At 38.9% G+C, this 27,224-nt stretch overlaps 2 protein-coding genes across 2 annotated transcripts; both read right to left on the minus strand.

Annotated features, from left to right (window-relative positions):
* Nucleotides 1–2,993: 2,993 nt before the first annotated feature.
* On the minus strand, nucleotides 2,994–11,128 carry LOC118800358 (Fc receptor-like protein 5). Its single transcript, XM_036560559.1, has 12 exons — nucleotides 11,096–11,128; nucleotides 9,530–9,565; nucleotides 9,117–9,389; nucleotides 8,691–8,972; nucleotides 6,738–7,017; nucleotides 6,557–6,608; nucleotides 6,332–6,398; nucleotides 6,000–6,278; nucleotides 5,052–5,300; nucleotides 4,635–4,643; nucleotides 3,874–3,972; nucleotides 2,994–3,040 (listed from the first exon to the last, which is right to left on the minus strand). Exons 1-12 carry the CDS (start codon nucleotides 11,124–11,126, stop codon nucleotides 2,994–2,996), a joined length of 1,704 nt encoding a protein of 567 aa, XP_036416452.1. The 5' UTR covers nucleotides 11,127–11,128.
* A 7,358-nt stretch (nucleotides 11,129–18,486) lies between these two features.
* LOC118800359 lies at nucleotides 18,487–26,240 on the minus strand. Its single transcript, XM_036560560.1, has 4 exons — nucleotides 26,150–26,240; nucleotides 23,672–23,707; nucleotides 23,256–23,531; nucleotides 18,487–18,773 (listed from the first exon to the last, which is right to left on the minus strand). The coding sequence occupies exons 1-4, from the start codon at nucleotides 26,178–26,180 to the stop codon at nucleotides 18,487–18,489; spliced, it is 630 nt and encodes a 209-aa protein (XP_036416453.1). The 5' UTR covers nucleotides 26,181–26,240.
* Between the last annotated feature and the right edge of the window lie 984 nt (nucleotides 26,241–27,224).

Consider the following 27,224-nt stretch of genomic DNA (forward strand, 5'->3'; position numbering starts at 1 on the left):
CCACACACACATCTCTGCCCTCTCTCTTTGTGAGGTCAGACACTGATGATGGACGAGAGGGCCTCGCCTGCAATCTCCGTTCTAGTTCATCCCAAAGGTGTTCAGTGGGGTTGAGGTCAAGGCTCTGTGAGGGCCAGTCAAGTTCTTTCACACCAAACCTGCCCAGCCACGCCTTTATGGACCTTGTATTGTGCACTGGGGATCAGTCATGCTGGAACAGAAAAGGTTCTTCCCCAAACTGTTACCACAAAGTAAGAAGCATACAAATGTCCAGAATGTGCTGAAGCATTAAAATTTCCCTTCACTGGAACTAAGGGGTCTAGGCCAGCCCCTGAAAAACAACCGCATAGCATTATCTCTCCTTCACTAAACTTTACAGTTGGCACAGTGCAGTCAGGCAGGTAATGTTCTCCTGGCATTTACCAAACCCAGATTCGTCCATCAGACTGACAGATAGAGAAGCGTGATTCATCACTTCACAGAATGCGTTTCCACTGCTCCAGAGTCCAGTGGCAGAGTGCTTTACACCACTCCCCCCTCCCCCAGTTTGGCATTGTGCATTTTGATCTTAGTCTTGTGTGTAGCTGCTCAGCCATGGAATCCCATTTTGAGAAGCTCCTAACCTGCAGTTCTGTGGCTGATGTTGCTTCCAGAGGTAAACTGGAATTCTTTAGTGAGTGATTCAACAGAGGATAGATACCGTGCGCTTCAGCACTCGCCGGCCTCACTCTGTGAGTTTGTGTGGTCTCCCGCTTCGTGGCTAAGCTGTTTTGCTCCTAGATGCTTCCATTTCACAATAAAAGCACTTCCAATTCACAGGGGCAGATCTAGCAGGACAGAAATTTCACAAACTGACCTGTGGCAGACGTGACACCCTATTAAAGTGCCAAACTTATTGTCATTAGGAACACCTCCTTGTGTCTACATTCACTGTCCATTTTACCAGCTTCACTTACTATATAGGTGCACTTTGTAGTTCTACAATTACAGACTGTAGTCCATCTGTTTCCCTGCATACTTTGTTAGCCCCCTTTTACCCTGTTCTTCAATGGTCAGGACCCCCACAGGACCACCACAGAGTAGGTATTATTTGGGTGGTGGATCATTCTCAGTACTGCAGTGACACTGATGTGGTGGTGGTGTGTTAGTGTGTGTTGTGCTGGTATGAGTAGATCAGACACAGCAGTGCTGCTGAAGTTTTTCAACACCTCAGTGTCACTGCTGGACAAAGAATAGACCACCGACCAGAAATATAGCCAACAGTGTCCTGTGGTCAGCGTCCTATGATCCTTTCTGTACAGGATTTCTGTTTTCTCACTGTGTGAGGACTCGGTAGTTTTAAAGCAAAGTATTTGCAATGATCCATAATGCATTTACTTCCAATATCTTTTATTAATAAAGCAAATGGAAGTGATCAAGAAGACTCATTCGCTGCCCTTGTTTGAGACGCTGCTGCCACTCATCTGCGATAAAATGCGCTGTTAGGGTGAAATTAGATCCAGTGATAATGGATGTCCACGCAGCACGTTACAGCCGCCCCGCCCATTTAATTCAGTGATTTTATAACTTGTACTTTTTTTATATAAGGTTTTGGTCTCGTTATAGAGGGGAGGCGGGGCGGTGTCACTGTGTCAGTAAAATATAAGCAGCTACATTCGGCGCCTCAGGCAGAATTTAAGGTGGAACGGGAAAATTCGAAAAAGAAGCTGGAGAATGAGAAGCGACTTCAGCCTCGTAAAACAGATGAAGGCTGAGAGGCATTTTACAGTAAGCTGCTCTACTTCTGAGGAAAAGTTTTCTGATGGAAAGGGGAGGAAAGCGGCTGTAGCTGAGCTAAAGCTTGAAGCAGAGCAAAGTAAATCTGCGCTCTCGTTTATATTTTAGCCTATACTAAGACATCAGCGCACCCTGAGACATACTAGACATTAAATGTTGAGGCTCCCAAGCTGGTTTGATTTTTGCTGAAAGGACAAAATGGCTCTTATTATCATTTGTGTTGTGACTCCTGATCTAACCTGGCTTTAATGCACAGGGTGCCGGTCGGATTTCTCGCTCATCAAGTAGTGTTTTTGTGCCGCTACAGACTGTCCGGGCGCTGCACTTACCCATTTCCAAGTTCCGCATTTTGCGTTCTGTCAACATTATGGAATAAATAAAATATTTAAAAAATTGATTTTTGACATTTATGAATCGATTCAGAATTGTTCACGTCCGCATCGCGATGCATCTAAGAATCGAGTTTTTCCCGCACCCCTAGTGCTGAACATCCCAACATGACCAAAGAATCTCTGCTTCCTTTAAAGTAAACTATTTTTTATTTAATGTAAAATGCTTGTATACAGTGATGAGTAAGAATAATGTGTGAAATTTAAATTGGAGAAACTGTGTAACTTTTGTAAAACATATCTACATTTTCCACATTTACAGTGACTTTTCAAACATTTATTTATTTTGTTGTAGCGTCCTGCTACAGGATCACATGACCGTGGATGTGCGAAGACTCATGAGAAGCGCTGGACTTACAGTAAGAGAGACTTAAATCTTGTGAATAGTTGTGACTGTGTGGACATTATGTGTGCAGCAGGGTTGGTTGTGTGAATCTGTGCTGGGCTGTTGGTAGTTTGGGGATTGTTCATGTCTATCATATTAGGGAGATGTATGGCTGTTGCTTTTCAGCCAGTGCTGGCGGCTGTTCTCACTGCCACCATGTTCAGTAAAAAAAGTGTTATTTTTCCTGCCTCTCATTATATGAGGAAGTATTTGCAAATTTATGTTAAAAAAAAAAAGAAATGACAATAAGATAAGTGAAAATAAAAAAATCACATTGCACAAAATCTGTACAGATAATATCATACAGTGAAGTGGTTCTGAGCTTTTCTTCTACATGAAAACTTCTGCTGATTAAAGCTAAAACATCACTTTCTAAAACTTATTTGAAAGCATTTTTAACAAACAGGTGGATGTGATTCTACATTTAGTTTTCTTTTATATCCTCATTCTTCTGTGACTGCATACTGACTTTGATCTTCATCAATCTGAGCTGTAAGAAAAAAAGAAAAAAAAAACAAAACAAAACTCTGATTAAAAATGTTACACTGCCCTCATCTGGTAGTTTTTCACTTCACATTTTCCTAACATGGTAAGCATGTTTTTAAGCACAAAATTATGTAAAAATAAGTAATAATGACAGTTGTTGGTCAGTGGTTCTCAGTAAGTTGCAGTAAGAACATTATAATCTCCTTATTCTGTTTAAGTTAATAATCCTGCTCCTGTCAGTCACATTTCAAATGACATGCAGTTATGATTATAGAATAAATTCTGTGATAATATTAGGGGTGTAACGATTGTCCAAATCCATGGTTCGGTTCAGACCCCCTTTGTTTTTTTGTTTTTTTTTTGGTCTATTGTCAAGACCAGTCAAAGTAAACAAAAAATAATATAAAATAAATAAAAATACAATCTTCTCTGAAGTTCAGTCAGAAATAAATAGTGATTGGTGTATTCATTTAAGGTTAGACTGGACCTGGATAGTCATGTGATACACACACAGTTGGAAGACGATACAATAGCTGTAATGTGTAATATTAACAAAATATACAGCTTGACCCTGACTTTAAATAGAATAATAATTTCATTATTTACATGTGTTACAGTGTTAATTGTGAAATGAAAACTGAGTTTTGCTACATTAGTAATGTAATGAGAGCTAAACAGGCTGCACTAGCAGTGGTGGCAGTTTGTTGGAGTTATGGGGAGAGTGCACGTTTATATCGCTGTTTCAGTCTAAGTTTCAGAATCGTTTCACTCCTATAATAGACTTAATGTTTCTATTAGGCTATGTGTCACTTACAGTCACACTGAAAGAGTTCTTACCTCGAGCTCTGTAGCATTTGACCCCCAGAACGATGGACGCCAGCAGATACGGAGACACTGCCATTAAACTACTGAGCAGACTGAACACTGAGAATGAAGCTCCTGAATTAGACACACCTGAAACACACACACACACACACACACACACACACACACACATTACAGCTGTAACCTCCAGCTACAAGCTAGAAAGAATGACTCCACAGAGTTACACATTACTGTATGGGACAGAAAACTGGCAGTGCCTCATCCTGGGATGACCTAATGCAACTTTTGGGTTCCTTTCAGACCAAAAACTGATTAATATGTATCTTTGTACTCAGTTACTTTCAGTGATGCAGGAAATAAGGAAATCTTAGTCATCACTTTTTCCCTTCACTGTCACTGAATAATTCACTAATTCATTAATGTGTTGACTCAGTGATAATCTACTAACTATGATGAGCAAAATTGTATCTTCCACAGCAGTACTTTACCACAGCATGCGAGGGCTGTGAACTGGCTGTTCAGTGCAGCAGGTCAGGCGCTTCTCTAGTAGCTCCCGTGTGCCAAAATAAAAGAGAAACTTTTCATGAATTGAACCGTCACTGACCTGTTAGTACCTGCCTCTACATAAAAACCGTGTTATACCCAAGGTTTCTGGAAGACTCTTATGCTAAAACGTAAACGTGGTACAAAACAATAACACCACTACTTTAACAGAGTGTACTCAGCCAAACAGCTTCTCTAACCTGGATTTTCTTTTCCTTCTCACTCTTAACTCCTCCCCTCTTCTTACAACAGCAATCCACAGGTTAGAAATTATAAAATAAATTAATAAAATTAGAAAATGAAAAAAACAAAATAAATAAAAGTTCAAAACATAAAAAGACAGTGATGAAATTGCATTAAAGATACGGCTGTATTGAAAATTCTATAACATGGTTTTTAAGTTAGTATATTATTATATACTTTTATATATAATAAGTGATTATATATTCAGTAAGTGTTAGTCTTATTTCCTGATCTGTGTTGTCTCTGTTATTTGATAAATCTGAGCTTCACAGGCTATTTCAACAAATCACACCAGACACTGCTGAAATGCTCCATTCACCACCTCCTAAACACTGTACTGTCTAATACAAACCCCACTGTTAATGATTTAAACACTGCATTTTGATTATATCTGTATTTCTCACCTCTGACTGAGATCCAGCTCTGTGGTGACTCTCCTTTCTCTGGGTGTTTACAGTGGTAGAGACCTTCATCTGACTTTGAGACAGTATGGATGGTCATCTCTCCTGTAGTCTGAGTCTGGAGGAATAATCCATCTTTATAGAACTCAGCTGTGAGGTTTGAGGGCTTTGTGGGGTGATATAAACAACGTACAGTCAGAGGATCTCCCTCAGTCACAGGATGAACAGGACTGTCCAGGATCACATTATTATCTAGAACAGAGAAAATATTCTGGTAGCCACACCCTGCTGGTCAAAGGTGGTGTAACATTCTAAATAGCCAATATTGTTTTATACTGTAGTGTAAAAAAATTGTAAGGTAGAATTTTTTTCAGGTTTACATGCCAGATGCTAATATTTCTAGTGATGCTAAACAGATTTTGTTGGCTGTTTTTGGAATGTAATACAGGCAGAAAAAATAAATAAATGTGGGTAGACTCAGGAACACACTTTCAGTTATTTTTATCTTACCCTTCAGTGCTTCTGTATTGCAGCCTATTTTGCAAAGACATTTGAAATAAATCACTGTATCTATTATACCTCTCAATTCCATACAAACAGAGCAAAGTCAGCATGCACAAACTTTGTTACCACAAATGGCAGCTTTTATCCTCCATCTTTTTAGTGTGTTCACCTGTGTAGGTGCAGTGGTTGTGAATGTGTGTGTGGTTTGAATGTGAGTTTGAGAAATTGGTTTGTGAGATCACTTCGTCCCTCACAGTGTACAGACAACCAACCAATAAACAACCAATAAAGCTAATCCAAAAATATAGTCAGATACAACAAAATCAGGCTCAAAACTACACAGTGTATGTCTGGCTAAACTCATGTGTCAGACTTCAGTGCTCACCAGCCAAGGATCCCATTGTATAAGGTTTGGTCTAACACAGTATAGACTACATGTAGACTCACTGTGCACTGTGATGTTGACAGGATTGCTGCTCTCTCCAGATTCAGACTCACACCAGTACACTCCAGTGTGGGATGTGCTGAGGGAGCTGATGCTGCATGTAGATCCTGTAACTGATCCCCAGCCTGATGAACAATCTGACACCTTCTCACTGTGTGTGTATCGTCTCACTCCCCATCCAGTAGAGTCACTCTGTCCCTCACAGCTCAGTGAGAGAGAGTCAGTAATAAAGTGTTGAGTTCTGCTGGGACTGACCATCAGAGAGACTGGAGGAGAAACACCTTAGACACAAAAATGACCATTCAGATGTTTTATGCCTGTTTCATTCTGGTGCTGTCTTGTAATAGATCAGTTACAGGGAACAGATAGTTAAACATCAGTTTTGCTTTGGTTAAAGAACACTAGACAAATAGATATTCTTAGGTCTAATCATTTCACAATCACAAAATGAATACACCATCCAATACCACCATTATATTTTTTTCTTATTGTGACACAATAAAAAAATAACAGTTGATTTCTTTTCACAGTTGCATTAATATGAAACTTATTTAGTGACAGTCTGTCCTATGAAAACCTCATCAGACTTTATGGACACAGCAGCTTTAGGACTGCAGAACCACAACAGATTATTATTATTAAAAAAATGCACTTTTCTGCAAGGATGATGTCACACACAAAATGATGAAAATTCTTACTTCAGTTTATCTGCAGTATTTATAGACTGTAAACTGTTTCACTCACCAGTAACCTTTATCCAGAGAGCATCACTGTAGTGAGTGTAGTAGACTGGGGTTCCTCTCCCAGCTCTGCACCAGTACTGTCCTCCATCAGAGACACTGACTGAGCTGATGCTGTAGGAGTGTGTTTCAGTCTTGGTCTTATTCTCAGGGTTCTGCGTGTGTTTGAACCAGTAAAACCTCCATCCAGCAGACTGATCCAGCTCACAGTACAGAACCACTGGATTTCCTATCAGTGCAGCTCCTTTATGGCTTGATGTGAGTTCAGGTTTAGGTTTTTCTGCTGTTGGAGATGAAGCACACAGTTCAGATCATAAAGAGTTCACACACTGATCTCAGAGTCTTTATCACAGTAATTACTTACCTTCAACAGAGAGATCCACTCTGTTACTGTACCGTGATGATGAGGGTCTGTAATCTCTCTCTCCTCTACACCAGTACTGATCCTGATTTGCTGCTGATGTGATGGTGAAGGTGTTTGTCTGAGAGTGATTGACTGCAGTTCTACTGCTGCCTTTATACCACTGATATCTCCAGTTACTGTAAGACTCTATCTCACACTTCAGAGTGACTGACTCTCCACTGAACACAGGACTCCATTTGGGTTCTACAGTCAGTGTAGCTCTGGGTAAAGCTGTGAGAAGAGATGTAGTACAGTGTTTTAAAGTCAGTGTGAGATTAATAATTTAAACATATACACTGGATGAACTGATCTAATGCTGAAGTTAATTCATTAGTGGGGTCAGTGGTGTGCCTTGACCTTGACTATAGAGCTACAGCTCTGTGTAGATTTCATTAACTTTTTGGTCTTTTTTTTAGTGTAAACATTTGCATTACAAGGAGAATTCTGTGTAAAATAATTGTAAAATATTAAGAAGATTTCTCTCATCAGGACGAGAGTGTGAAACAGTGTCAATCTGCTCCATCCTACATGTAACCCCCTACACATTATTTTCGTTATTTAATAGAATTAGTTTATTCTAACCAACAAGTAGGGTGCGGTCTTGCGTCATCAGCTAAGTAATACAAGGCTCTGCCTAAGGAAGAGAGAGCCTCCAGTTTCCAACAACGTGCTGAGCAGAAACGGCTGTTGAGTTAATTGGGAAGAGAAACACTGTTTAAACAATTAGCTGCTAAAGCTAGCTGGCTAGCTATTATATGACACATGCCACAGTGCAGTGTATAAGGATAACACAGAACAGGCTAATTGATGCTGCATGGTTAAAGTTTATTTCATGAGAGCACTAGACAAGGCCTTATGGGAAAGCAGAGAAGACAGCATAACACAGCATTCAGCATTTCCCTATCATTGTACAGTACAAAGTGTTTCTAAATCTTTTCTAGATGGACAGAAGACAGTTTGTGAATAGAGAGGAGCAAAGGCACCTGTATGTGATCCTGTAGTGAGAATTATTGTTTGTCATAACTTCTCTGCTGCTTTGTGTCATTTAAAGGTGGAAATATATTAACAGGGAAAACAATAACATGCAGGATATTATTTTGTTTAGTATCACATTTCATGGTTTATTGTAACTGCCTTTGCTTGGACTTATTTCATGCATTTGATCTTATGATATATAAGCTCCTTGAGGTTGTTGGCCAACACTAAAAACACTGCAGGTTTTAACTTCTGAATGCTTTAATGTCATGCATTTTTAGCAGGTTGTATTGATAGACCAGGGCTATTACTTTAAACAGAGTCGATTACACACACACACACACACACACACACACACCTTCTAAGCCGCTTATCCTTCTGTGTCGCAGGGGGTGCTGGAGCCTATCCCAGCAGAGTCGGTTAGTTAATGGTAGTTAATGCTAATTAATAGCAAGACCTCTTACAATGAAATCTGATTTTGTCAAAAAAGAGCAACATATTATCTCAGGCTGAGCCCGGGTGTTTGCATTGAGGCCTGCTCCTGATTAAGGTGAATAATAGATTAATACACTCACCTGATACAGTCAGTGTAACAGCATCACTGATCTCTGATCTCTGAGAGTCACTCCTCCTCTCTCCTCTACAGGTGTATTTACCACTGTCAGACTCTGCAACACTGAAGGAATATTCCCTTTTCCAATCAGAGGAATAAACTGGATGGTTACTGTCTCCATCTTTATACCAGCTGTATCTCCACTCAGTGTCTGTGTGTCCTTGTATGTCACATCTGAGAGTCACTTTCTCTCCAGTAAACATCTGTCCAGTAGGCACCAGGATCAGTGAAGGTTTTGGTCTCTCTGTACAATTATATCACATAAATATTACTGTAAACCAGCCAATCAAACACTGCTCTGACAATTAGAGATCTATAAATGAAATGCTTACAGTAATTGATTATACTTCACAGTTCATGTTAAAGGAATACAAGACCAGACATGTACCTGTTACTGTGAGAGTCACTTCATTACTCGAAGGAGAGACTCCTTGGCCTCGTTTCCCCCAACCATAACAACTGTATTTCAGACTGTGATGCCTTTTTATGTCTCTTATGATGTAATAGTTTTCATCTGAGGAGTGAAGTACGTAATCTCTGTACCAGTTGTACGTCCAATCAGCTACACTCCCTCCTGGAATGGAACATGTGAGTGTGACGTTCTCTCCACTAAATATTTGTGGCCAATCAGGCTGCACAGTCAGAACTGGCTTATACTGCCCTGTAACAATCAAGCAGTAAACACACATCTATCACTCAACAGAGATTTTATTCTGCACAACACTTTATGAACACAACTTTTTAGCTCTCCAGGAAATGAAATTAGCACACAATATGATGATTTCACTATATATAAATCACCTTGAGCATGTCCAGCTTGAACAAGTGAAACCAACACTAAAAACAGGAGGAGAAACAGAAACATGATGTCAACACAGAAATCATTCCTTTCTTCAAGAAAATGCACAAGAGCAGCACATGTCAGACTATAAAGGAAGCATTAAAGATTAAAAAAAATGTTTTCACTTCATGAAACTATATGTGTAATGCAGTTCTGACAAATCACTAATATTTGCCTTAAACACACACAGGCTGATACATGTATTTAAAGTGTGATTTGATTCATATTAAGTTTTATCTGCTCATCAGGAGCTGAATTTTTTTACCTTTACTCTAATAAACAGCATCAATTCTAGTTCAGCTGCTGCTTTATCTCCCTCATTATTCCATTGTGGCTTACAATAGCATTATATTTTGAATTATGGATGGCCAGATTGACCACAAAGAAATGTTTTTAATGCTGCAGCAGCAAGAATCTAAACTCAAACAGCAAACAGTGTATTGCAGTGTATTCAGTCAAGTGTGGAATATTGTGTTATAGCAGTGAATTGCTTTAAAACTATCAGAAAAAAAAAAACTGAGAAAGCAATATGCTGTACTTTTTTTGTCACTTTGCCATAGAAGACCAGCATTCCACACAACAGCCAAAAAAAAAGAGTGAGTGAAATAAGTGCATGTGGAAAACTGCATGTGTTTCTTCAGACTGTTCTACGCAGTTTCACTATCATATCTCTGACTATACTGTTCCACTCTGACTGCTGACTGATATACGCACAATCACACTGTAAAAATGTAATATTAATATAAAATTACAGTAATTTACTGTTTAATTTACTGTTCTAATGTACAGCTTGTATGTGCTGTAATGTGAATCCACAGCCTTCGGAGGACCCACAGTTTCACTACATTGTGTAGTACAGTATGTATAGATATGCAGATCTATCTAGTGAGCTTCTGATAACGAATGCTTGAATGTTCATGCAGAAAGTTACACAGTTAAGATTGTTTATCAATCACACCATGAACTGATCATCACATTACAGCAGTTACTGCACTGATACCATCATTAAGACTACAGAGACTGCAGTTATCAAATATCTATTAATTACAACATTACAGGATGAACTACTTACTGAAACACAAACACCAACAAAGTTAGAATAACAAAACAATATAAAATACATTCAAACATGTAGTTTGTGGAATAAAATATTAAAACAAAAATACTCATGTAAAATGAACAGTAGATGAAAAAATTAGAGGAAAAGGAATGCTGGGAAGCCCTGCTCCCTGTCACTACCATATTCAGAGACAGGCTGCTCCAGACTGAACAAAGTACCTGGCCACTTCTGCATTATGCTTTGCCAACAGTTAATAACTGTAAAATCCAACATTTTAACTGCTTAGATGAGAATCTGGACCTCTTTCTCCCAGAATACAGTAGATTACTGCAGAAGATCCACTAAATGAACATCAGTTCCTTACTGTGTACATAATCACACCCAACCTCATCACTCAGATTAAATATTAGTACCTTCATACAGCAGCTCTCACTCTGCTGAAGACATAAAGAGAAAATTTACTCACAGAGTATTACAGAGAGTGACCTGAACTCCATACTGTCCCTGTAATGACGGACCGACTGAGCGATGTTCTGTGTTCAACACTCAGCACTTCCTGAGAGAGACAGAGAGAGAGAGAGAGAGAGAGAGAGAGAGAGAGAGAGAGAGAGAGAGAGAGAGAGAGAGAATGAAGATGTATGTGTCTAGAATGTTTAACTTCTCTTTTACTGCACAGTCCTGAGATGCACACAAACAGAACATAAACTTTCTATGTAATGATCTCATGATCTGTAAACCGTATCAAGTAGTTGGTAGTTAACTCATCACTACTTTATTAAGCAGCACAAACAAACAAAAAACAAACAAACAAACAAAAAACGCTTCAAAGAGAACTCCACCAATTTTACAAAACATCATTGGTGTAGATGTAAATAAAGTCATTCAGGGTGATGTTAAACGTGCTGTTCTAGAGAAACACACAGTCTGAATTGTTCACTGTGGTGTTGAAATGAACCAGACACCTGAAGTTTCTAATGCTTCTATAAGTTACTTCACAGAAATCTATTACAGGAAGTTTTACATTTTATGCTAATTTTAGAAAAAAGCTAAAAAACATTTTTTAAAATACACTCATGGCAGGGAGGTTTAACAATACATTTGAAACTCAGAAGATGTTTTAGGACAGCAAATAAAAACACTGTAAATTTGTGTTGTACACATTACAACACCTGGCTCCTTTCACCACCACTGTAAAGAAATTACAGGTCAGAATGTTTTACATTTGCACACTAAATTACATTACTTACATCTTAGTTATCAAATTACAGAGAATTTCTAACAAACTTGTGGAATTCCTCTTTAATTCAGTTTAGGTATTGCTTAATGTAGTAAAAATGAGTTAATTAACAGCTACTAGAATGAAAAAGTTTAAAAAGAGTGTTATAGGGCCTTATACTGACCCCCTGTTCAGTGCAGATAGAAGATAAAACTAACTCACCTCCAATTTATCACCTCCTCCCTCCTTCTCTGTTAAACCCACACAGCTAAAACGGAACAGAAGCCAAACCACAACCACACACACATCTCTGCTCTCTCTCTCTGTATATATATATATATATATATATATATATATATATATATATATATGCACACGCACACACACACACCCTTTGCAGCTATAAGAGCTTCCATTCTTCTGTTCTTGTGGGAACAGTTTTGGAGTGTGTCTGTGGGAATTTTTGCCCATTCATCCAGAAAAGTATTTGTGAAAGTTTATATAAACACTGATGTTGGACGAGAAGGCCTGGCTTGCAATCTCTGTTCTAGTTCATCCCAAAGGTGTTCAGTGGGGTTGAGGTCAGGGCTCTGTGAGGGCCAGTCAAGTTCTTTCACACCAAACCCGCCCAGCCACGCCTTTGTGGACCTTGCTTTGTTCACTGGGGATCAGTCATGCTGGAACAGAAAAGGTTCTTCCCCAAACTGTTACCACAATGTAAGAAGCATACAAATGTCCAGAATGTCTTGTTGTGCTGAAGCATTGAAATTTCCCTTCACTGGTACGAAGGGTCCTAGACCAACTCCTGAAAAACAACCGCATAGCATTATCTCTCCTTCACTAAACTTTACAGTTGGCACAATGCAGTCAGTGCCAAACCCAGATTCGTCCATCAGACTGACAGATAGAGAAGCGTGATTCATCACTTCACAGAATGCGTTCCCACTGCTCCAGAGTCCAGTGGCATTTTTGCTGATGTTGCTTCCAGAGGTAAACTGGAATTCTTTAATGAGTGATTCAACAGAGGATAGATACCGTGCGCTTCAGCACTCGCCGGCCTCACTCTGTGAGTTTGTGTGGTCTCCCGCTTCGTGGCTAAGCTGTTTTTGCTCCTAAACGCTTCCATTTCACAATAAAAGCACTTCCAGTTCACAGGGGCAGATCTAGCAGGACAGAAATTTCACAAACTGACCTGTGGCAGACGTGACACCCTATTAAAGTGACAGACTTATTGTCATTAGGAACACCTCCTTGTGTCTACATTCACTGTCCATTTTACCAGCTTCACTTACTATATAGGTGCACTTTGTAGTTCTACAATTACAGACTGTAGTCCATCTGTTTCCCTGCATACTTTGTTAGCCCCCTTTTACCCTGTTCTTCAATAGTCAGGACCCCCACAGGACCACCACATAGCAGGTACTATTTGGGTGGTGGATCATTCTCAGCACTGTAGTAACACTGACGTGGTGGTGGTGTGTTAGTGTGTGTTGTGCTGGTATGAGTGGATCAGACACAGCAGTGCTGCTGAAGTTTTTCAACACCTCAGTGTCACTGCTGGACTGAGAATAGACCACCGACCAGAAATATAGCCAGCAGCGTCCTGTGGGCAGCGTCCTGTGACCACTGATGAAGGACTAGAGGATGACCAACACAAACTGTGCAGCAACAGATGAGCTTCTGTCTCTGACTTTACATCTACAAGGTGGACCAACAAGGTAGGTGTGCTAAATAGAGTGGACAGTTTGTGGACAGTCTGTGTTTAAAACGTTTGTAAACTATGTCAGGTTTCCAAAACATATTTCTGAAGGCAGCACAAGACAAACAACTTCCCATTACCTAAAGACATCTTTGGGGCATTTTTACAGCGCAACAAATCCAGAATGGTCATCCCCAAGACGTTTATAGTATGACTAACCTCCAAAAGGTTTTTATTGTAATATTTTTTCCATACATAATAATGATGTGCTGATTTAGTGTATTAGTGTGTTTATAGATTTTATATGGACTCTAGTTTGATTCTGCAGTTACTGCTGATCTTCGTGTGCTGATCTTCGTATGCCTCTACTGGCAGTAAAGACTATTTGAGGGGTCAGTAAAGCTCAACTGTCATGAGCTCAGCAATCACTTCAGTTTCACTGCAGAATTTAGGAGAGTCGCTCTGAATTACGGTTTCAAACACACTGAAATAAACAGAGCTCCAGATCCTGACTTGATTCTGATCATGTTTCTGTGCTGATTTGATTTACTTCTCAGTGATGATTCAGTCTGATTCAGAGGATTTTATTTGTGGTTTAAACTGAGATGAACAGAAATGATCTGTGGAGATCTCACAAGAGTTCCTCAGACAGTGAAGCAGCAGCCAAAGTAAACTATAAACTACTGCCTGGAAAACACGGTGATCATAAGAAGCAAAATAATTAAGTGATTGTATTGAGATTTTAGAAAATATAATATCAGCAACAGTAATTCACTTGTTTATTTATTTATTTATTTATTTATTTATTTCTCCTGTCTGCATAAAAGCTGGAGTCTATTTTAAACCACACTCAATAATTGATTTAGTGCTGAACATCCCAACATGACCAAAGAATCTCTGCTTCCTTTAAAGTAAACTATTTTTTATTTAATGTAAAATGCTTGTATACAGTGATGAGTAAGAATAATGTGTGAAATTTAAATTGGAGAAACTGTGTAACTTTTGTAAAACATATCTACATTTTTCACATTTACAGTGACTTTTCAAACATTTATTTATTTTGTTGTAGCGTCCTGCTACAGGATCACATGACCGTGGATGTGCGAAGACTCATGAGAAGCGCTGGACTTACAGTAAGAGAGACTTAAATCTTGTGAATAGTTGTGACTGTGTGGACATTATGTGTGCAGCAGGGCTGGTTGTGTGAATCTGTGCTGGGCTGTTGGTAGTTTGGGGATTGTTCATGTCTATCATATTAGGGAGATGTATGGCTGTTGCTTTTCAGCCAGTGCTGGCGGCTGTTCTCACTGCCACCATGTTCAGTAAAAAAAGTGTTATTTTTCCTGCCTCTCATTATATGAGGAAGTATTTGCAAATTTATGTTAAAAAAAAAGAAATGACAATAAGATAAGTGAAAATAAAAAAATCACATTGCACAAAATCTGTACAGATAATATCATACAGTGAAGTGGTTCTGAGCTTTTCTTCTACATGAAAACTTCTGCTGATTAAAGCTAAAACATCACTTTCTAAAACTTATTTGAAAGCATTTTTAACAAACAGGTGGATGTGATTCTACATTTAGCTTTCTTTTATATCCTCATTCTTCTGTGACTGCATACTGACTTTGATCTTCATCAGTCTGAGCTGTAAGAAAAAAAGAAAAAAAAAACAAAACAAAACTCTGATTAAAAATGTTACACTGCCCTCATCTGGTAGTTTTTCACTTCACATTTTCCTAACATGGTAAGCATGTTTTTAAGCACAAAATTACGTAAAAATAAGTAATAATGACAGTTGTTGGTCAGTGGTTCTCAGTAAGTTGCAGTAAGAACATTATAATCTCCTTATTCTGTTTAAGTTAATAATCCTGCTCCTGTCAGTCACATTTCAAATGACATGCAGTTATGATTATAGAATAAATTCTGTGATAATATTAGGGGTGTAACGATTGTCCAAATCCATGGTTCGGTTCAGACCCCCTTTGTTTTTTTATTTGTTTTTTTTTGGTCTGTTGTCAAGACCAGTCAAAGTAAACAAAAAATAATATAAAATAAATAAAAATACAATCTTCTCTGAAGTTCAGTCAGAAATAAATAGTGATTGGTGTATTCATTTAAGGTTAGACTGGACCTGAATAGTCATGTGATACACACACAGTTGGAAGACGATACAATAGCTGTAATGTGTAATATTAACAAAATACACAGCTTGACCCTGACTTTAAATAGAATAATAATTTCATTATTTACATGTGTTACAGTGTTAATTGTGAAATGAAAACTGAGTTTTGCTACATTAGTAATGTAATGAGAGCTAAACAGGCTGCACTAGCAGTGGTGGCAGTTTGTTGGAGTTATGGGGAGAGTGCACGTTTATATCGCTGTTTCAGTCTAAGTTTCAGAATCGTTTCACTCCTATAATAGACTTAATGTTTCTATTAGGCTATGTGTCACTTACAGTCACACTGAAAGAGTTCTTACCTCGAGCTCTGTAGCATTTGACCCCCAGAACGATGGACGCCAGCAGATACGGAGACACTGCCATTAAACTACTGAGCAGACTGAACACTGAGAATGAAGCTCCTGAATTAGACACACCTGAAACACACACACACACACACACACACACACACACATTACAGCTGTAACCTCCAGCTACAAGCTAGAAAGAATGACTCCACAGAGTTACACATTACTGTATGGGACAGAAAACTGGCAGTGCCTCATCCTGGGATGACCTAATGCAACTTTTGGGTTCCTTTCAGACCAAAAACTGATTAATATGTATCTTTGTACTCAGTTACTTTCAGTGATGCAGGAAATAAGGAAATCTTAGTCATCACTTTTTCCCTTCACTGTCACTGAATAATTCACTAATTCATTAATGTGTTGACTCAGTGATAATCTACTAACTATGATGAGCAAAATTGTATCTTCCACAGCAGTACTTTACCACAGCATGCGAGGGCTGTGAACTGGCTGTTCAGTGCAGCAGGTCAGGCGCTTCTCTAGTAGCTCCCGTGTGCCAAAATAAAAGAGAAACTTTTCATGAATTGAACCGTCACTGACCTGTTAGTACCTGCCTCTACATAAAAACCGTGTTATACCCAAGGTTTCTGGAAGACTCTTATGCTAAAACGTAAACGTGGTACAAAACAATAACACCACTACTTTAACAGAGTGTACTCAGCCAAACAGCTTCTCTAACCTGGATTTTCTTTTCCTTCTCACTCTTAACTCCTCCCCTCTTCTTACAACAGCAATCCACAGGTTAGAAATTATAAAATAAATTAATAAAATTAGAAAATGAAAAAAACAAAATAAATAAAAGTTCAAAACATAAAAAGACAGTGATGAAATTGCATTAAAGATACGGCTGTATTGAAAATTCTATAACATGGTTTTTAAGTTAGTATATTATTATATACTTTTATATATAATAAGTGATTATATATTCAGTAAGTGTTAGTCTTATTTCCTGATCTGTGTTGTCTCTGTTATTTGATAAATCTGAGCTTCACAGGCTATTTCAACAAATCACACCAGACACTGCTGAAATGCTCCATTCACCACCTCCTAAACACTGTACTGTCTAATACAAACCCCACTGTTAATGATTTAAACACTGCATTTTGATTATATCTGTATTTCTCACCTCTGACTGAGATCCAGCTCTGTGGTGACTCTCCTTTCTCTGGGTGTTTACAGTGGTAGAGACCTTCATCTGACTTTGAGACAGTATGGATGGTCATCTCTCCTGTAGTCTGAGTCTGGAGGAATAATCCATCTTTATAGAACTCAGCTAAAAAAAATGTAAGGTAGAATTTTTTTCAGGTTTACATGCCAGATGCTAATATTTCTAGTGATGCTAAACAGATTTTGTTGGCTGTTTTTGGAATGTAATACAGGCAGAAAAAATAAATAAATGTGGGTAGACTCAGGAACACACTTTCAGTTATTTTTATCTTACCCTTCAGTGCTTCTGTATTGCAGCCTATTTTGCAAAGACATTTGAAATAAATCACTGTATCTATTATACCTCTCAATTCCACACAAACAGAGCAAAGTCAGCATGCACAAACTTTGTTACCACAAATGGCAGCTTTTATCCTCCATCTTTTTAGTGTGTTCACCTGTGTAGGTGCAGTGGTTGTGAATGTGTGTGTGGTTTGAATGTGAGTTTGAGAAATTGGTTTGTGAGATCACTTCGTCCCTCACAGTGTACAGACAACCAACCAATAAACAACCAATAAAGCTGATCCAAAAATATAGTCAGATACAACAAAATCAGGCTCAAAACTACACAGTGTATGTCTGGCTAAACTCATGTGTCAGACTTCAGTGCTCACCAGCCAAGGATCCCATTGTATAAGGTTTGGTCTAACACAGTATAGACTACATGTAGACTCACTGTGATGTTGACAGGATTGCTGCTCTCTCCAGATTCAGACTCACACCAGTACACTCCAGTGTGGGATGTGTTGAGGGAGCTGATGCTGCATGTAGATCCTGTAACTGATCCCCAGCCTGATGAACAATCTGACACCTTCTCACTGTGTGTGTATCGTCTCACTCTCCATCCAGTAGAGTCACTCTGTCCCTCACAGCTCAGTGAGAGTCAGTAATAAAGTGTTGAGTTCTGTTGGGACTGACCATCAGAGAGACTGGAGGAGAGACACCTTAAACGCAGAAATGACCATTCAGATGTTTTAGTATGCCATTTAATTCAGATGTTGTCTTGATAAAGTTGTAAGGAACATATTTAATCTGAATAGTTAAACATCGGTTTTCGAAATTCTTTGGTTAACGAACACTAAACGTACAGCTGTTCTTAGAACTGATCATTACATATTCACATTCTTGAAAGTATGATCTCACACTTAAAATGATAAAAACACATTGTTTATTTTATCTGCAGTATTTAAATACTGTAAACTGTTTCACTCACCAGTAACCTTTATCCAGAGCCCATCACTGTAGTGAGTGTAGTAGACTGGGTTTCCTCTCCCAGCTCTGCACCAGTACTGTCCTCCATCAGAGACACTGACTGAGCAGATGGTGTAGGAGTGTGTTTCAGTCTTGATCTCATTCTCAGGGTTCTGTGTGTGTTTGGACGAGTAAAACCTCCATCCAGCAGACTGATCCAGCTCACAGTACAGAACCACTGGATTTCCTATCAGTGCAGCTACTTTATGGTTTGATGTGAGTTCAGGTTTAGGTTTTTCTGCTGTTGGAGATGAAGCACACATTTCAGTCCATGAATAGTTCTGATCTCAGCTTCTTCATCACATTAATTACTCACCTTCAGTTGAGAGATTCACTCTGTTACTATACTGTGAAGGCCTGTAATCTTAATTACATCATACTAGTTCACCGTTTGCAGTGAGGGTATAAAATCTAGTATCTTTCACTAGAGTAACAGGATTGCTGTGTTGTGATGATGAGGGTCTGTTATCTCTCTCTCCTCTACACCAGTACTGATCCTGATCCTGATCTGCTGCTGATCTGATGGTCAAGGTGTTTGTCTGAGACTGATAGACTGCAGTTCTACTGCTGCCTTTATACCACTGATATCTCCAGTTACTGTAAGACTCTATTTCACACTTCAGAGTGACTGACTCTCCACTGAACACAGGACTCCATTTGGGTTCTACAGTCAGTGTAGCTGTAGGTAAAGCTGTGAGGAGATATGTAGTTAATAATTTAAATATATACACTGGATAAAGTGATCAGAGTGAGAATAATTTTGTTAAATCCCTCAGAATGAAGCAGTAATTGGGTAATTAAAGCTACATGGGTAATGTTTACACCATGAAAGCTTTGCAGCTTTTTACATTAAAAAGTGTCTCTATATCTTTTCAAGACAGACATAAGTTTTTAAATAGAGAAGGACAGTAAGGAACATGTATGTGATCTTGCAGTAAATATTATCGTTTGTCATAACATCTCCATTGTTTTTTCATTTAATGGTTCAAATATATAACTTGAAATTATTATTTTGTTTCGTATCTATGGCATGCGCCTCTTCCCCAGCCCCGATGATGGTCACAACAGCCAGCAAGAAGGCGGGGCCTGAACTCTGAGCGAGGACGAACCTCGGCAAGGACAGCTGGGGGAAAGCCGCAAGTGAGTGGGGGCTGGCACACAAATCCCGAGCACCGCCAAGGCACGCGAGTGACGGTGGGAGGAGGACGTCGGCTGCCAGACAAGAAATGATAACGATGATGGTCACAACAGGCACAAAGGCAGGAAGCGAGTCCCGAACTCCACCACACAGGGCCGCTTCACTACACATCACGTTTGATCCAGGTGGCTGAGCTGCGGAGCAGTGGAGGTGACAGGGAGGCGGAGCAACCAAATTTATCCAGAAATATTACCCATGTTAAAACTACGAGGCTGAATTTAGCTTCTTTTTTTGCGAGCTTCTTGTTTGAATGTTTCTGTTCCACCTATGGTCAGGGTTGGGATAGCTACTGAAAAAATAGTAGTTAGCTACTTTGTAGCTACTTTCCTAAAATTTGTAGCTAACTACAATTTAGCTACTTTTCCAGAAAGAGTAGTGGCTACTTTCAAAGCATGATTGTCAGAATGTTTGTGAATCTCCACCTGACACATCAAACAAGCCCAACTGATAACGTGAAAAAGACACTGCATTTAATCATGTGCCAGAAAGAAACAATTGAAAAACTGCAAATATACAAAAAGATCACCAAAAAGTGTAACCAACAATCAAAATTACACACCCAAAGGTGTGATATCTAACATGAATTAAGACTAAATGCAAAGTCAATTATTCCAGGTTTTTCCTAACAAAAATCAACAAAACTAACTGAATACAAACCAGAGAATTTTGTGCAAAGCATTGTCAACTGTTAAAACTGCTCTAATTCAAACATTTCAGCAAGATACACTGATCAGGCATGACATTATGACTTATGACTTGATTATCCTTGTTTCTAGGCTCATTGTCCATTTTATCAGCTCCACTTTCTGTATAGATGCACTTTGTAGTTCTACAGTTACAGACTGTAGTCCATCTGTTTCTCTGCATACTTTGTCAGCCCCCTTTTACCCTGTTCTTCAGTGGTCAGGACCCCCATGGAGAGCAGGTACTATTTGGACAGTGGGTCATTCTCAGCACTGCAGTAACGCTGACGTGGTGGTGGTGTGTTAGTGTGTGTTGTGCTGGTACGAGTGGATCAGACAGCAGTGCTACTGGAGTTTTTCAACACCTCAGTGTCACTGCTGGACTGAGAATAGTCCATCAACCAAAAATATCCAGCCAACAGCATCCTGTGGGCAGCGTCCTGTGACCACTGATGAAGGACTAGAGGGTGATTAGCTCAAACTGTACAGCAAGAGATGAGCTATCGTCACTTTAGCCTCAAAATTCTCATCAGTGACTCTGGCTCTGTTTGGGGTGAGAATCGGGCCTGAATAATCTCTCCTCTGCTGCAGAGCTGCTGCAGCTCCACAGCAGAACTAGATTTTTAGGTAAAATAACATTATAATCCCCCTTTGCTGTAAAATCGTTATAACACAGTTTTCACAATAAATGGTCTTAAATGCTTAAGTTAATGTAGAACTGCTAATTCACCAACATTTAACGTTGAAGACTGACGCGCAGATCGCCGGACACACAGCAACGCAGATAATGAAACGGAAAAGAGAGATTTGAGACGAACATCGATAATCTGGAGATGAACGAACTTATTTACATTTATAAACCACTCAGCTCTTTTCTTCATACATTTAATCTGCAGCAGCTCGCGAAACTGAAGTCAGCTTCTCTTTCTTCTGCTTCTCGTTCAAATTGTCCCGTTCCACCTTAAATGGCGCAGCAGTACAATCTTGTGTACTGCTGCGCCATTTAAATTGTGTTTATATTTTCAGCCTGAACTCTCAGCACATACTGAGATATACTTACAGCCAAGATGGTAAAACGGACATAAATGCTCCCAAGGTGGTTTCATTTTTGTTGAAAGGACAAAATGGCTCTTAACATTTCGGTCGCGACCCCCGAGTTAAGCCTACAAGTAAAGAGTGATCAGCGCGTGGGGCGTGCGCGTGCCCGTTTGCTGGAGCTGTCTGGGCTCAGTCATTACTGCACAATCGCCACCAGCCCAGTTAGCGTGTCCTGTGGTTCAGATTTTGTGCGGACTGCCTAAAGCCTGTAGCGAAACTGTAGCGAAAATTTTCGCTATAGCTACACACAAATTTGTAGGCGCTACAGCTGCGTTCAATAACACTATAGCAGCTACAGCTTAAGCTCAATTCAGCTTCTTTTTGCGCTGGCTGCTTGTTCAAATTTCCCCGTTCCACCTTAAATGTGCGGCAGTTCATTTGTGCTGCTGTAGATTTAAAGTGGAATGAAAAAAGTCAAAAAAAAAGCTGGCCAATGTCCCAAAAAAGTGTCCTCACAAAATGTTACCAGCATTAAAACAACAATCAGGATATTTTAAAAGCCTAAATCAGCTTATCAGGGGGTCAGCAGTGATGTTAAGCTGAGTCTGTACTGAATTAGCCTGAGTGCAGGTACGTTTGTACAGGCTGTCAAATCAAGCTATGTGCAGATCTATCGTGTTTCAGTGAGTATCAGGTGAAGAAAAGACAATTGCAGGGAAACCTGCTGATTTTGTTCTGACTTCTTTTCATCTGCCCTCAGTCTGTACATGGAAACGTACACTGAGAAAACCTGCTTAAGGAGGCTGCCAGTCTAATGACGTGAATTCAGTACACAGTAGCATTAGCAATATTAGCAATATTCATATTTCAACTCTTTAATGCCCTCATAATTCAGAGGATCCAGTGATATTCAAAAGAAGAATGTTCACAGGACAATATGTATCGGGTTCTGAACATTTTCATTAAAACTCTATTCATTCTGGCCATAGAGAAATCAGGCTTAGACCCGGAGTTCCTGATATAGGCATAAGAGCATGGCGCCCACTACAAAATGACAACACGACTACAGTGGTCCATGAGAGCCAGCTGATGCTGATCTGGCTGACAGCGTGAGTGCCTTTAAAACAGGCAGAGAGGAAACAGGGAGAGAAAACAGGGACGAGCAGCAGCAGCAGAGAGTGAAGAGTTGACCAGCTTAGTTTAGAGAAAGGGCTGAAAAGTCTGTAGTTTGAAGCCACTGAAAAGTAGCCAGCATAGGTTTGGATTTATTTGTTTTGTTTTGTAAGTTTGGAGTGAAAATTAAAGTAAGATGGCTGCTGCAAACCTGAACCTTGCCTCAAGGGTCCTCCTTGAGCCTGGGGTAGCGCATGACGTGCTACAGTATTGTTTCATGGTTTACAGTAATCGCTTTTGCTTAGACTTATTTTGAGTGTTTTATTTTATGGAATGTAACCTTCAGGTTGTTGGCCAACACTAAACGCACTGCATTTTTTTTCTGAATGCTTTAAAAACGGTCAGTTGTGTTTGTGTGATTCTATGAACGCCATGAATTTTTAGCAGGCTGTACCAATGAACATACTTCTTTACAGAATATGATAACATTTTGGACTATTATATTTAATAGACTCTGTGCTAATGATTAATGATAATTAATATAACAGCATGGCCTCAAGCAGTAAAATCTGATTTACCATAAAATTTCATAGGGGATATAATTTCAGGCTGAGCCCGGCTGTGTGCAGTCGAGTTACGTCCCTGACTGAGGTGAATAATGAGTGAAAGGAGTGAAAGATCAGACGTGTACCTGTCACTCTGAGAGTCACTTCATTACTGAATTGAGAGCTTCCTCTGATCCATTTCAAAGAACCAAAACATCTGTATTTCAGACTGTGATGCCTGTTTATGTCTTTTATGACATAGTAGTTTTCATCAGAGGAGTGAAGTTTTTTGTCACCGCTGAACCAGTAGTACTTCCAGCCTGTTACTGTCTGTCCTGAAATGGAACATGTGAGTGTGACGGTCTCTCCACTGAATATTTGTGGTCCTTTAGGCTTCACAGTCAGAACTGTCTTATACTGAGCTGAAACAATCAAGCAGAAAAACACATTTATCACTATACAGAACTCAAATTCTTCATAACACTTTATAAACACAACTTTTCAGTTCATTAATTAGTTAAACAACAAACACAATATAAACATTTCACTATATATAATTCACCTTGAGAATGCTCAACTCGAACAAGTGAGATCAACACTAAAAAAGGGAAGAGAAACAGAAACATGAGGTCAGCACTGAAATTATTCCTTTCTTCAAGAAAATTCACAAGAGCAGCACATTTCACACTATAAAGGAAGCATTAAGGATAAAAAATGTTTTCACTTCATGAGACTGAATTTTAAAAGTAATTCTAAGAAAAACACTAATATTTCCCATCATGCAAACAGGCTGACAATAAACGTATTTAAAGTGTGACGTGGGTCACATGAAGTTTTATCTGCTGATCTGTAGCTGAATGATTTCATATATTTCATTTTGTTTTACAGCACATCAGAGGACTGAAACAACACTGTTAACCCACATAACTGACACTGAGCATCTCTTTAGTGGGAGTAACAGAGCAGTTTGTGTTTCCTCTGTCAGCACAAAGTATGAATAACACCTTACAAGAAAAATCTGATTAGACCCTTTTTTATGTGTGTTGTTTCTGTCCTTTGTGTTTTGTTATCATACACTTTGTAAAAGTTATAGTGATGGTTGTTACAATTCAGTAACAACCTAGGGGCCTGATGAGGTCCCGGGTTCAAATCCCGGACAAGCCCCCAGTTCTGTTACAGCCAGGTCCAGGGTCAGGCCGTATCAGAGAATGAGAGTGGGCTCTCTCCCCAGACCTCCTGCCAGACCAGACACTGGACACCATATAAACCAGAAAATGACAGGTTTATTTTCTTCAAAAGCTCAAACAAGTTGAGGTGATGGCTTCAGGGACAAGCATTTGCCAAAATAACAAATAAAAATACTATTGATGAAAAACTAAACCTAGAAACAAAAAAAGACATATAGCTACCCAAACTCCCTGCTGTGTCTGATCCACTCATACCAGCACAATGCACACTAACACACAGCCACGTCAGTGTCACTGTAGTATTGAGAATGATTAATCACCAAAGTAAAACTTGTGCTCTTTGGTGGTCCTGTGGGGGTCCTGACCATTTGAAGAACAAGTTGAAAGCAGACTAACAAATTATGTAGAGAAACAGATGGACTACAGTCTGTAAACTGAAGAAACAGACTAAAGTGCACCTCTATCATAAACAGAGCTGATAAAATGGACAATGAGTGTAGATATAAGGTAGGTGTTCCTAATAAAGTGCTCAGTGAGAGTCTATACATTTTAAAAATAGCTGTTAATTGTGATAGTGAGGAATTATTGATTCAATTATAAAAGCCATTCATAGAAGGAGAAAAAGAAGGAATTATGATGTATTCATTCTGCAAAGTGAGCTTATAGTCAGTAATTTTTTCTGACTGTTGTGTGGTAGCTAACTCTGCCAATTTTAACAACATAAGTTATCACTATTTTGTCTTTCTTTAAATTGTATTATTAAAGAAATCAGATCTGATTATTATCAGTAATTTTAATACAGCACCAACCCCAGTAATTGATAAACTATTCCTTGTTATGTTATGATCCAAATATGTAAAAACAAACTGGCATTAACAAGACAATAAAGTGATAATCTACATGTGTCAGGCTCCAGTCCTCTGAGGCCAAAACACTGCAGACTTCAGCACACTGTCTCATTAAACACACCTGATTCAGCTGATCAGCGAATTAGCAAGACCTTCATGAACTGAATTCAGAGCTATAGATGAGGATAAACATTAATCTCTGCTGCACTTCGATCCAGAAGGTCCCCAGTTTGATATGCCTGTATCAAATCAGTATCAGTAGATATATCAAGTAGATTTAAGATTAATTCACTTTAAACTGTTTGCAGTGTAGGTATTTAAGCTACTCAGGACCTCAGCACCTCACCTAATTTAAAAATGTGCATCCAGGGAGCCTCATTGTTGTCTTTTTCCTGGAGCCCCTGAATCACTAAATCCACCCCACAGTACTCTGTTTCTAAATACAGCTGAATATAGTTTTTTCCTGCACCCCTGTATTTTTAATGTACAGCTCATATGTGCACCCTCAGATTTACTATCTTAAGTAGTACAACATGTAAAGATATGTGTAAAGAAATCTATCTATTGAGCTTCTGATAGCAAATGCTTGAATGTTTGTGTAAAAAGTTACACAGTTAAGATTGTTTATCAGTCACACCATGAACTGAACATCACCTTACAGCAGTTACTGCACTGATACAAAATAAAAGCAAATTAAATAAAACTATTAATGATGAAGCTCCGCCTTCATCACTACAATATTCAAAGACAAGATGGCATAAAGTATGGGTTACTTTCCCAATATGTCTTGCAAATTACAGCTAATTTCTTAAAAATCCAACATTTGAACTGCTGTGATGAGAATCTGGACCTGTTTCTCCCAGAATACAGTAGATCACCTTTAAATTAACATCGGTTCTCTACAGTGTAACTAATCACACCCAACCTCATCACTCAGATTAAATATTAGTACCTTCATACAGCAGCTCTCACTCTGCTGAAGACATAAAGAGAACATTTACTCACAGAGTATTACAGAGAGTGACCTGAACTCCATACTGTCCTCGTAATGACTGACTGACTGAACAATGTTCTGTGTTCAACACTCATCACTTCCTGAGAGAGAGAGAGGGAGAGAGCATAAACATTTCCTGTAATGATCTCATGATCACTAAACCTTATCAAGTAGTGGGTAAGTAACTCATTATTACTGTATTAAGCAGAAAAAAACCTTTCCACCAATTCCACCAATTTTACCAAACGTCATTGGTTTAGACGTAAATAATCTAATTCAGAGTGATCGGGTTTAATGTGCTGCTCTAAAGAACCTCTCATAGTCTGAATTGTTCACTGTGGTGTTAAAATGAACCAGACATCTGAAGTATCTAACGCCTCTAAAAGTTATCTCACATAAATTTATTACACAAATTTATTACATTTTGTGAAAGTTTTGAGAAAAGCTAAAAAAAAATACAGGTTCAACATTACATGTGAAAACTCATACGTAAAAAGGAAAGCAAATAAAAGAGCTATATATTTGTGTTGACCACTGGCTCCTTTCACCACCACTGTAAACTGCATTATTTACATCTCATTTATAAAACTGCACATACTATTTAGCAAACTTGTGATAATCTCCTTTAATTTAGCTTCTTTGAGTAAAAATGAGTTAATTAACAGCTACTTGATTGAATAAGCTTAATAACAGTGTTATAGGGCCTTATGATGTCCCCCTGTTCTGAAGTGCAGATCAAACTATAAGCTAAAACTGATCTCCACTTTAACACTTCCACCCCCTTCTCTGTTAAACCCACACAGCTGAACTAGAACAGAAGTCAAACCACAAACACACCCCCTAATCCGACACACACACACACACACACACACACACACACACACACACACACACACACACACACCCTGAGAACTGTATTATGAACACCTCCTTGTTTCTACTCTCGTTGTCCATTTTCCATTACCACATAGGTGCAATTTGTAGTTCTACAATTACAGACTGTAGGCCATTTGTATCTCTGAGATCACAGAGCAGGTATTAATTGGGATAATGAATCATGTTCAGCACTGCAGTGACACTGATGTG

The sequence above is a fragment of the Colossoma macropomum genome, unplaced genomic scaffold (genome assembly GCF_904425465.1).
Source record: "Colossoma macropomum unplaced genomic scaffold, Colossoma_macropomum, whole genome shotgun sequence".
NCBI lineage: Eukaryota > Metazoa > Chordata > Actinopteri > Characiformes > Serrasalmidae > Colossoma > Colossoma macropomum.